Source organism: Gopherus flavomarginatus, chromosome 1 (genome assembly GCF_025201925.1).
Source record: "Gopherus flavomarginatus isolate rGopFla2 chromosome 1, rGopFla2.mat.asm, whole genome shotgun sequence".
Classification (NCBI taxonomy): Eukaryota; Metazoa; Chordata; order Testudines; family Testudinidae; genus Gopherus; species Gopherus flavomarginatus.
Window position 1 is genome coordinate 325,402,546 of NC_066617.1, and position 12,307 is coordinate 325,414,852.

The 12,307-nt window shown below is 45.3% G+C and overlaps 2 protein-coding genes across 2 annotated transcripts in view; both read left to right on the plus strand.

The window, feature by feature from the left end:
* The window catches only part of KATNAL1 (katanin catalytic subunit A1 like 1), a 58,706-nt gene that overhangs the window by 14,658 nt on the left and 31,741 nt on the right, over positions 1 to 12,307 (plus strand). The window contains exon 2 of the mRNA XM_050937261.1: positions 9,238 to 9,413. Coding sequence (XP_050793218.1) covers positions 9,252 to 9,413 — 162 coding nt within the window. The 5' untranslated portion in view covers positions 9,238 to 9,251. The remainder of the gene's footprint in view (positions 1 to 9,237; positions 9,414 to 12,307) is intronic.
* LOC127043329 (zinc finger and SCAN domain-containing protein 20-like) lies at positions 4,882 to 6,939 on the plus strand. The gene is made up of 2 exons (XM_050937347.1): positions 4,882 to 5,591; positions 6,645 to 6,939. The coding sequence occupies exons 1-2, from the start codon at positions 5,069 to 5,071 to the stop codon at positions 6,710 to 6,712; spliced, it is 591 nt and encodes a 196-aa protein (XP_050793304.1). The 5' UTR covers positions 4,882 to 5,068; the 3' UTR covers positions 6,713 to 6,939.

Consider the following 12,307-nt stretch of genomic DNA (forward strand, 5'->3'; position numbering starts at 1 on the left):
GGATTCTGCCAAAAATTTCTGGATGGCACCAGCATCCATCACACCAAGTTCTCAGAAACTTTTCAGAGGGCTCCAATCTTTGGGTCCACCCCAGTGATGTAGCTCTGTTTTGACAATCTTTTTGAAGACATCCAGCGGCAGGGAAGTAACCTTGTTTTATCATTCAAGTAAAAGCAGCATTTCTGGGACAAAGTGTGTCTAAGCTTTCAACATCACTGTCCATGTCACGTCCTATGATTTCAGAGAAGGCTTGTGTTTCTATTGCTGTCAATTTGGCATATTTCATGAGCATTGAAATTTATATTTGTGAAAATCCCCAAAAGCCGACAAACATTTTCCTCATCAGCCCTTGTTATGTGCATTACACAAATTAAAAGAAATTGGATAGTATACAGAAGTACATTTGTCTTTATAGTGCATTGAGTGTAACTGAGCTCTTTAGACATCGTGTAGTTGGGAACTACTGGGTTCGAGATATCTTCAGGGCAACTGCTACTAAGGAGAGAATATTTTTAAAAGAGAGAGAGGATAGTCTTGTGGTTAAGGCGCTCTCAAATCGGAGTTGAGAGCGGAGGTCAATTCTTGATTCTGTCTCTGTTCCCAAACTTCTGCTTACTTGGCCTTTCCCTTTCTCCTGTCCTTTTCCTATCTTGTATATTTAAAATGTAACCTGGTTAAGATGAGGTCTTTCAAAAGTTCCTAACCCAGTGGGCTCTTAATGTTGATTGGATCTCCTAATCACTCAGGTAATACAAATAATATAATACATGTAAAGCCTCATGTGATGTGATTCATGAGTGGCTGGTTGCTAATATATGTTGTGGTGGTATATAAATTAAAGCCTGATTCTGTACACGAACACTTAGTTTGCAGTGAGATGGGGTGTAAATGTATCCTGCACTAGTCTGCTGTCCGCGTTCCCTCCCCACTCTGAACTCTGGGGTACAGATGTGGGGTCCTACATGAAAGACCCTCTACGCTTATTTCTATCAGCTTAGGTTAAAACTTCCCCAAAGTACAAATCCTTTTCTTGTTCTTGGATGGTATTACTGCCACCACTAAGTGGTTTAGACCAAAATCTAGGAAAAGGGGCCACTTGGAGTCCCTGTTTCCCCAAAATATTCCCCCAAACCCCTTCACTCCCTTTCCTGGGGAGGCTCGAGAATAATATACACCTCCACCCCAATATAACGCTGTCCTCGGTAGCCAAAAAATCGTACTGCTTTATAGATGAAACCGCGTTGTATCAGCCCCTCCCCCCCGGAGTGCTGCTTTACCACGGTAAAGCCGAATTCATGTTATGTCGGGGTAGAGGTGTACTAACCAATTGGTTACAAGGTGAGCACAGACAAATCCCTGGGTTTTTAGGACACTGAAAATCAATCAAGTTCTTAAAAGAAGAATTTTATTAAAAAAAAAAAAAAGTAAAAGAATCACACCTGCAAAATCAGGATGGAAGATAACTTTACAGAGTAAATAAAACGATTTAAAGTACAGATTCCAACTCTGCTTTCCAGTTACAAAACAGGACTGAAATTATCTCTTAGCATAGGGAAAATTCACAAACTAAAACAAAAGATAATCTAATTCATTTCCTTGCCTTTACTTACAGTTTTTGTAATTTTAGATGTATCATTTCAGGTATCTTTTCAGGAGATAGTTTACCTGCTTGGTCTCTCTCTCTCTCTGTCCAGAGAGAGAACAAACAAAGAGAGCACAAACAAAACCTCTCCTTCTCCCCCCCCGACTTGAAAGTATCTTCTTTCCTTATTGGTCCTTTTGGTCAGGTACCAACCAGGTTATTTGAGCTTCTTAACCCCTTACAGGTAAAGTGTACCTCTGGCCACGAGGGACTTTATGTTGCTGCATAAATAAAGGTTGTTACCCTTCCCTTTATATTCATGACACCTGCTATGAACCAAGCATCTATGATGTGAACCCTGCCGCCGTGCATTAAAATTTCCCTGGTGCGCTTTGACTCACTTTGAAACTGGAATAGATTAAAGCACACCAGTGAACTGTTAGTGTAAGGCAGCATGGTCCACACAGGCACTTATCCTGCCCTAGCCTGCCATGCACTCTGTTTATACCTTAGCTTGCTGTAAACCAGGGTCACAAACACGTGCCCCAGAGTTATTTCTTGTGGCTGCCAAGCTCCCCTCCCCCTCTGTCCCCACTCCCCCACCCAGCGCGCTGTGTCCCCGCTCCTCTGCCTACCTCCAGGCGCTGCCTACTGCAGAACAACTGTTTGGCGGCGCTTAGCACTTTCCAGGAGGGAGGGGGAGGAGCAGAGAGCCACGCACTCAGGGGAGGAGGTAGAGAAGAGGTAGGGCAGGGGTGGGGATTTGGGGGAAGGGTTGGAATAGGGGCAGGGAGGGGGCAGAGTTCAGGCGGGTACATTGGGGAAGGGGTTGGAATGGGGGCAGGGAAGAGGTGGAGTAGGGGCAGGGCCTCATGGAAGGGGTGGAGTGGGGGCAGGGCTGAGGGCAGCGGAGGGGGCGCTTTTGTATCTTTATATGAAAAGCTGTCAGTGATGCTGCCCTTGGGTCAATGTACTAGTCCTCATGTGGCCATCCTGGTGATTTGAGTTTGAGACTCTGCTGTAAGCTTTAACCTTTTTATTACTGACCTTGGCACAAAAAGCAGGAATGTGCTAATAAAGTTCGCGGATGACACGAAGCTGGGGGGTATTGCTAACACGGAGAAGGACCAGGATATCATACAGGAAGATCTGGATGACCTTGTAAACTGGAGTAATAAGATGAAATTTAATAGTGAAAAGCGCAAGGTCATGCACTTAGGGATTAATAACTTGGTTCCATCAGTTGGAAGAAACAGAGCAGGAGAAGGACCTTGGGGTATTGGTAGATCACAGGATGACTATGAGCCGCCAATGTGATATGGCCGTTAAAAAAGCTAATGCGGTTTTAGGATGCATCAGGCGAGGTATTTCCAGCAAAGATAAGGAGGTGTTAGTACCATTATATAAGGCGCTGGTGAGACCCCACCTGGAAAACTATATGCAGTTCTGGTCTCCCATGTTTAAGAAGGATGAATTCAAACTGGAACAGGTTCAGAGACGGGCTACTAGGATGATCCGAGGAATGGAAAACCTGTCATATGAAAGGAGACTCAAAGAGCTTGGCTTGTTTAGTCTAGCCAAAAGAAGGCTGAGGGGGGATATGCTTGCTCTTTATAAATATATCAGAGGGATTAATATTAGGGAGGGAGAGGAATTATTTAAGCTTAGTACCAATGTAGATACAAGAACGAATGGGTATAAACTGGACACTAGGAAGTTTAGACTTGAAATTAGACGAAGGTTTCTCACCATTAGAGGAGTGAAGTTCTGGAACAGCCTTCCAAGGGGAGTAGTGGGGGCAAAAGATATATCTGGCTTTAAGATTAAGCTTGATAAGTTTATGGAAGGGATGGTATGATGGGAGAGTCTAATTTTGGCAACTGATCTTTGATTATCGCCAGATAAGTATGCCCAGTGGTTGGTGATCGGATGTTGGATGGGATGGGATCTGATTTACTGCAGAGAATTCTTTTCTGAGTGCTGGCTGGTGAGTCTTGCCCATATGCTCAGGGTTTAGCTGATCACCATATTTGGGGTTGGGAAGGAATTCAGGGCAGATTGGCAGAGGCCCTGGAGGTTTTTCACCTTCCCCTGCAGCGTGGGGCATGGGTCACTTGCTGGTGGATTCTCTGCAGCTTGAAGTCTTCAAACCACAATTTGAAGACTTCAATAACTCAGGCATAGGTTAGGGGTTTGTTATAGAAGTGGATGGGTTGGGTTCTGTGGCCTGCTTTGTGCAGGGAGTTGGACTAGATAATCACATTGGTCCCTTCTGACCATAGAATCTATGAATCTATGTAAACTGAAAATTGACAACAAGAGGGCTCGTCATGGCTGCTGCAGTCCACTTGCATATAATGATTTAATGACAGGTTTCAGAGTAGCAGCCATGTTAGTCTGTATCCGCAAAAAGAACAGGAGTAGTTGTGGCACCTTAGGGACTAACAAATTTATTTTAGCATAAAGGATACAGAACAAAAACACTAACCCAGGAACCTATTCTTGCAACAAAGCCTGATGCCAACTCTGTCCACATCTCTGTTCAAGTTACACCATCATAGGACCTAATCACATCATCCACACCATCAGGGGCTCATTCACCTGCACATCTACCAATGTGATATATATCATCATGTGCCAGCAATGCCCCTCTGCCATGTCTGGTTTGGCCAATGTACAGCCTCTGTGCAAAAGAATGGACAAAAATCTGACATCAGGAATCATAACATTCAAAAACCAGTAGGAGAACACTTCAGCCTCTCTGGCCATTCAGTAACAGATTTAAAGGTGGCAATTTTGCAACAGAAAAGCTTCAAAAACAGACTCCAATGAGAAACTGCTGAACTTGAATTGATATGCAAACTAGATATAATCAATTTAGGCTTAAATAGAGATTGGGAATGGCTGACCCATTACAGACACTGAATCTGTTTCCTCGTGTTAAGTATCCTCACAGCTTCTTGTCAAACTGTCTGAAATGGGCTATCTTGATTATCATTACAAAAGATTTTTTTCTCCTGCTGATAACAGCTCATCTTAATTAATTAGCCTTTTAGAGTTGGTTGGGCAACTCCCACCTTTTCACGTTCTCTATGGCCATGGCTACACTAGAGAGTTGCAGCGCTGGTGAGGGGGTTACAGCGCTGCAACTTAGGATGTGGCCACACTTGCAAAGCATGGCCAGCGCTGCAACTCCCTGGCTGCAGCGCTGGCTGTACACCCGGTCGAGCCTCGGGTGTAGCGATTCCAGCGCTGGTGATCCAGCGCTGGTCAGCAAGTGTGGACCCGCACGAGCGCTTTTATTGACCTCCGGGGTATAAGGAGGTATCCCAGCATACCTTTTAAGCCTCTCTGGTAATCCTGCACACTCCACTGCCCTGGGCTCAGCTGACCCCGCCTTTAAATGCCCTGGGAATTTTAAAAATCCCCTTCCTGTTTGCTCAGCCAGGTGTGGAGTGCAATCAATCAATCAATCAATCAGCGACCATGCCTCCACGCCCCAGACGAGCCCCAGCATGGAACAGTTCCGAGCTGCAGGACCTCATCAGTGTTTGGGGTGAGGAAGCTGTGCAAGCACAGCTGCGCTCCAGCCGGAGAAATTATGATACCTATGGGCAGATATCACAGTCCTTGCTGGTAAGGGGCCATGAACGGGATGCGTTGCAGTGCAGGGTAAAAATTAAGGAGCTGCGCAGTGCTTACTGCAAAGCCCATGAGGGAAATCGCCGCTCAGGAGCTGCCCCCATGACCTGCCGTTTTTACAAGGAGCTGGATGCCATACTTGGGTGTGACCCCACTGCCAATCCTAGGAGCACGATGGAAAGTTCAGAGCAGGGAGAAGTGGGGGAGGGTGTAGAGGAAGCCGAGAGTCAGGCTACTGTGGTGGAGGGAGACACCCCGGAGTCCCAGGAGGCATGCAGCCAGGAGCTCTTCTCAAGCCAGGAGGAGGCTAGCCAGTTGCAGCAGCTGGAAGTTGCTGGTGAGGAAGAAGCTGAGGACCGTGCTCGGGGTAAGCAGATTTTTATGTTTAGGGAGAGGACGGTTTGGGTTATGGCTGCCTGCCTGCATGCCTAAACGTGGAATAGCCCATTGATTTGCTCTATCACGTCTCTGTAATCTGCCTCGGTAATCTCTTGAAAAGTTGCAGGCAGAGCATGGGCAATGTGCTTTCGCAAGTTTATAGGGAGAGCCACCGTGGTCCTTGTCCCGTTCAGGCTAACTCGTCTGATCCACTGTGCAGCGAGGGGTGGGGGTACCATGGCTGCACACGGGCAAGGTGCATAGGGGCCAGGGCGGAATCCACATTGCTGTAGAAGACCCTCCCTCTCTTCCCAGGTAACACGCAGCAGTGATATATCTGGCAGTAGGAAACCCTGTTGAGAATTTAGGGATACTTCAGTGCAGGGCGCCAGGTTCGCGGTCTCCCACCCCCCTTCCAGCAGGTAGCCAGCCCCGCGGTGCGTTCCGGTCTCCCACCCCCCTTCCAGCACGTAGCCAGCTCCGCAGTGCGTTCCGGTCTCCCCCCCCCCCCCCCCTTCCAGCAAGTAGCCAGCCCTGCGGTGCGTTCCGGTCTCTCCCCCCCCCCTTCCAGCAGGTAGCCAGCCCCGCGGTGCGTTCCAGTCCCCCCCCCTTCCAGCAGGTAGCCAGCCCTGCGGTGCATTCCGGTCTCCCCACCCCCAGCAGGTAGCCAGCCCCGCGGTGCGTTCTGGTCTCCCCCCCACCCCGCCTCAGGCTGGCAGTTCTGCGGACCGCCGCCCCCCCCTCCCCCCGCCCGCCAGCAGCTCGCCAGCTTCATGTTCCCTACTTTCCCCTGTGCAGCCACCAGCTACCTCCTCTACCCAGTGCAGATAAACCCCAGTGAGCCATCAGTCAGTTCCCCCTCCCAGGTGAAGTCGGGGCAGAAACACTCACCCCATTGCTCGCCATGCCTTCGCTTCCCTGGCCTCTCTGTGTTATGTTAGGTATGTGAGAATGATGCTACAAAAAGTCTACAAACTCCTTCACTGTGTGATAATAAACAATGTAGCCTCTGTGTATTACATGTTTCTATGTTTTTTTTTAGTGACCTTGACTAATGCAGCCGGATCACCGGCCTCACGTCGCTTGCAGAACTTGAGAAAAAATCCATGAAAATCAAAAGAGGAATTGATCGAAGCAGTTATGAGTCACTACAACAGAGAAAGTAGGAAGATGCAGGAATGGAGAGAAAAAATGTATGAGTGGAGGCAAACAGAAAGCAGGAGAAAGGAATTGGCTATCAAAAAAACCTCAAAGCACATGATAAGCCTCCTGGCTCGCCAAACTGACTCTTTCGAGTCTCTCGTAGTCATGCAGGCAGATCTGTACTGTGGTAACCCACAAGCCTCCCAAAGCTCTCTTTCTTGTTCCCCAGTATTTGCACAAAACACCTTTCTCCAGCAGCCAGTTTCTTATTACCCCCAGCTGCCCCAACACCTGTACGATCACCTACCAGCCCTGATAACTACAATCCTTACCCTGTGCACTCCACCCCCATTACGCTGCAGCATAGTAATCCTGAAGTGCAGCAGACATTGAACAGCAATCCAAACAGGACATATTCAAACCTCTGAATGTACAGTCCACCACCCTAACCCCCCTGGCCTTTTATGTACTGTACTTTGAATAAAGGATTTTATGGCTTTTACAATTGTTTTTATTATTGCAGAAAGTGGTAAATACTGTATCCCAAGGTAGAAAGGAGCACAGCAAGGGCACCAAATATTACTGTTGGCTCTCAGCATCAAATTGCTCCCTTAAGGCATCCCTAATCCTTGAAGCCCTTTCCTGGGCCTCTCTAGTAGCCCTGCTCTCTGGCTGTGCAAATTCAGCCTCTAGGCGTCGAACCTCGGAGGTCCATTCCTCACTGAATCTTTCACCCTTCCCTTCACAAATATTATGGAAGGTACAGCATGCGGATATAACAGCGGAGATGCTGCTTTCCCCCAAATCTAACTTCCCATAAAGACACCTCCAGCGGGCTTTCAAACGGCCAAAAGCACACTCCACAGTCATTCTGCACCGGCTCAGCCTGTAGTTGAACCGGTCCTTGCTCCTGTCAAGCTTCCCTGTATACGGTTTCATGAGCCAAGGCATTAAGGGGTAAGCAGGGTCTCCAAGGATCACAGTGGGCATTTCGACATCCCCTACTGTGATCTTGCGGTCTGGGAAAAAAGTCCCGGCCCTCAGCTTCCTGAACAGGGCACTGTTCCGAAAGATGCGTGCATCATGCACCTTTCCAGGCCATCCTGAGTAAATGTCAGTGAAACGCCCACGGTGATCCACAAGCGCTTGCAGAACCACGGAGAAATACCCCTTGCGATTAACGTACTCTGATGCCAGGTGGGGTGGTGACAGAATAGGAATATGCGTCCCATCTATTGCCCCTCCACAGTTAGGGAAACCCATTTGTGCAAAGCCATCCACAATGTCCTGCACGTTCCCCAGAGTCACGGTTCTTCTTAGCAGGGTGCGATTAATGGCTGTGCAAACTTGCATCAGCACCATTCCAACGGTCGACTTTCCCAATCCAAACTGGTTCGCCACCGATAGTTAGCTGTCTGGAGTTGCCAGCTTCCAGACTGCAATAGCCACCTGCTTCTCCACTGGCAGGGCAGCTCTCAATCTCGTGTCCCTGCGCCGCAGGTAGGGGCGAGCTCAGCACACAGTCCCATGAAAGTGGCTTTTCTCATCCGAAAGTTCTGCAGCCACTGCTCGTCATCCCAGGCTTGCAGGACGATGTGATCCCACCACTCAGTGCTGGTTTCCCGAGCCCAAAGGCGCTGTTCCACGGTGCTGAGCACGTCTGTTACTGCCACAAGCAATTGAGTGTCTTGAGCGTCAGGCGTTTCAATATCATCGTCTGACTCCTCACTGTCACTTTGCAGCTGAAGGAATAGCTCCACTGCCATGCGTGATGTGCTGGCAACATTCATCAGCAAGGTCCTCAGCAGCTCAGGCTCCATTTGTAACAGAAATCTCAGAAATCGCGCTGCAGACTCACAATGTCGCCAAACTGCTCGGAATGTGTAGCAAAGCACCACGGGGTGTTGGAACAGGAAGCGGAAAGACCCGCACACTTCCTTCCCCTTCCCACAAGCCACAGCGCCAAAATGGGACAAGGTGCTCTGTGGGATAGCTGCCCACAATGCACCACTCCCAACAGCGCTGCAAAGTGCTGCAAATGTGGCCACACTGCAGCGCTGGCCCTACACAGCTGTACGAACACAGCGGTAACTACCAGCGCTGCAGAACTGTAAGTGTAGCCATGCCTATATGTATATATATCTCCTCACTATATGTTCCATTCTATGCATCCAATGCAGTGGGCTGTAGCCCACGAAAGCTTATGCTCAAATAAATTTGTTAGTCTTTAAGGTACCACAAGTACTCCTGTTCTTGTAATGATTTAACAGGCTCAGGATAGAGGAGAAATACATAGGCATTACCAGTCATTGTGGTTTATTGTCAATAATCAGCATAATAAGGAGGTACTATAATAATCTGTACATCTAAATGGGAAAATGGATGTAAAGCAGCCATACAAGGAATAGCAAAACAAAAACTACCTAATGATTTTCTGAATCATTATATAGCCTATACAAGTTTTCGTCTTATGATTAAATATTATGTTTTAGGTTTGTGAGAGACGATGAATTTGGCAGAGATTTGTGATAATGCCAAAAAAGGGAGAGAATATGCGCTTCTTGGGAACTACGACTCCTCTATGGTATATTACCAAGGTGTCATCCAGCAGATTCAGAGACACTGTCAATCAGTCAGAGACCCAGCAGTTAAGGGCAAATGGCAACAGGTATGATGAAGTGATATTGCACTGTGTATGGTAGATTTGGAAAGAAATACAGCATTGCACAAGCTTTTTAAAATGTAGCCTAAGTATATATTGTCTAAATTGAAGTTCATGATACTTATGTGGCAATATTTCTTGTGACATAGTTAGAAGGGGTTCTTTAGTTCTAATTGAATCAATTTTCTTGTCTTCACATAGTGTGTCTTGCTAATCAATGGACTAATTGTGTGTGACTGCCTATTTTGGAAATACTATTATGTTTTCTACTAATACTATAATTTCCTTTTGCTCTCTCATCTTTCATCCAACTAATAAGCAGTAAGGTATGATGTGAGATGGGGCTTGCATCATTAAAAAGATCAATATAGTTGCAATTATCTAAAATGTTATCTGCAGATTTAGATAGTACTCTTAGGCCCTGATCTCACAATCACTTGGGCACGTGCTCAACTGTATTTGCATGAGGAGTATTTGTGGGTCTATTTCTAGGAGCGATGGAAAGAGTGAGAATGAATCTGTAGTGTTAATGGGAAGTAAATTGCTCCCAAGCTACTGATCTGTGATACTGCAGAGGTGGAGGAAGCAGACTGGCATAGCAATAGAAATAGATAAGCAGCAGACAGTGTGCTGCATGACTTAATGCTATAAGCAGGTGTCATCTGAGATCCCAAGGCAGATAGATCCAACAGCAAGGAAAACATACAAAAGGGCCGAAAGGCATAAATCATTGATTCAATACTTAAACACAATATTAACAACAGATGTGAAATCTTTGAGGGATAATGTCACAGTTTTTAGGCCAAAACATTTGAGTTAGTTCAATATTGTATCAATATTAGCGTTGGGTCCTGGAGTCCATTAACTCACATGAGCTCACATATGTCAGTCTGGGTTTCGATAAATTCTTACAGCATAAATCTCTTGGATTCCAAATATCACTTTGAAAAAAAACAGGTTACGTGCAGCGGTGGGGAGGGGTGGGCAGAAAAACTGCCTATTTTTGTGGAATCTAGCAAAATCAATGGGACAAATTCTGTCCTTGGATCTGGGCATGGTGGTATCGTGACTTTTGTAGGAGCCCCCTGCAGGCAACCAAGGATAGAGCTTAGTCCAGTGTTTTGTGCTGTGCAGATTTTAAACAAACACATATAATTAGTTTGATATTGATGTCAAACACATTTTGGCAAAATAAGGCACTATATAAATTAAAGTTGTTGTAGACAAAATGTTCTATGTTAACTTCAACTCCATTCAGAACGCACATACAAAAAAAAACTGTTTATCAAGGCAAAATGGACAAAGTAGAGGGACAATACAGGTTTATGTTTGTACGTGATACTACTGTAGACAGGCAAAAATTTAAAATAATTACCTGAGATGATCTTCTTAATTAAATTAAAAAAAAACTTGCACAAGACATATTGCATCCCATTCAAATTAAGTTTTATACAATAAGAATTTGTATAAGATACATATACGAAGTGTATTCATAGTATAGACTTTGTACACATATTCTCCAAAGATTAATTTGTTGATGTTAGAAAACACTTTTTGTATAACGGAGGGAATCCAGGGCGAAGGCTGAAGACAAGCTGATCAATTTTCAAAATGATCTAAAAGGGCCAATCCTTCCATCACTGAAATAAATAGGAATTTTACCATTGACTTTAATGTGGCCAGAATAAGTCATTAAAGCTCAAGTGCTTATGTAAGTGCTTAATTTTCAACCCAGGATTACTCCCACTGACTTCAACAGTACTCATAAGAATAGCCATACTGGGTCAGACCAAAGGTCCATCCAGACCGGTATCCTGTCTACCAACAGTGACCAATGCCAGGTGCCCCAGAGGGAGTGAACCGAACAGGTAATGATCAAGTGATCTCTCTCCTGCCATCCATCTCCACCATCTGACAAACAGAGGCTAGGGACACCATTCCTTACCCATCCTGGCTAATAGCCATTAATGGACTTAACCTCCATGAATTTATCTAGTCCTCTTTTAAACCCTGTTATAGTCCTATCCTTCACAACCTCCTCAGGCAAGGAGTTCCACAGGTTGACTGTGCACTGTATGAAGAAGAACTTCCTTTAATTTGTTTTAAACCTGCTGCCCACTGATTTTATTTGGTGGCCCCTAGTTCTTATATTATGGGAACAAGTAAATAACTTCTCCTTATTCACTTTCTCCACACCACTCATGATTTTATATACCTCTATCATATCTCCCCTTAGTCTCCTCTTTTCCAAGCTGAAAAGTCCTAGCCTGTTTAATTTCTCCTCATATGGGACCAGTTTCAAACCTCTAATCATTTTAGTTGCCCTTCTCTGAACATTTTTTAATGCCAGTATATCTTTTTTGAGATGAGGAGAACACATCTGTACGCAGTATTCAAGATGTGGGCGTACCATGGATTTATATAAGGGCAATAAAATATTCTCCGTCTTATTCTCTATCCCTTTTTGAATGATTCCTAACATCCTGTTAGCTTTTTTGACTGCTGCTGCACACTGCGTGGATGTCTTCAAAGAACTATCCGTGATGACTCGAAGATCTCTTTTTCCTGATTAATTGTAGCTAAATTAGCCCCCATCATATTGTATGTATATTAAATATCATACTATTCATAGATCTTTACATTGGGGCTATGAAAGGTCTTGGCACTTACTAAGGTTTGTCAAACTGCCACATTAACTTGACATTTCTAATACTTGGATTTCATTGAAAAATTAATTTAGTGCATTAAAGAAAAGGATCTCCTTGATTTCAGTGAGAGCTGGATCAGGCCATGAGTCAACAGAGAGTAGATTAACAAGTATGAGATACATTTTAAGGAATTATCTATTTGAATGATGCTAGTTATCTACTATATTCTCTGACCAGTAGAAAATGAAAGTT

What these genes read in the sequence shown, in the direction of transcription:
- LOC127043329 (XM_050937347.1), top strand. Translation starts at nt 5,069, where the DNA reads ATGCCTCCACGCCCCAGACGAGCCCCAGCATGGAACAGTTCCGAGCTG. An exon ending in AGCTGAGGACCGTGCTCGGG is followed by an intron (nt 5,592 to 6,644) that starts GTAAGCAGATTT and finishes GTTTTTTTTTAG; the next exon opens with TGACCTTGACTAATGCAGCC.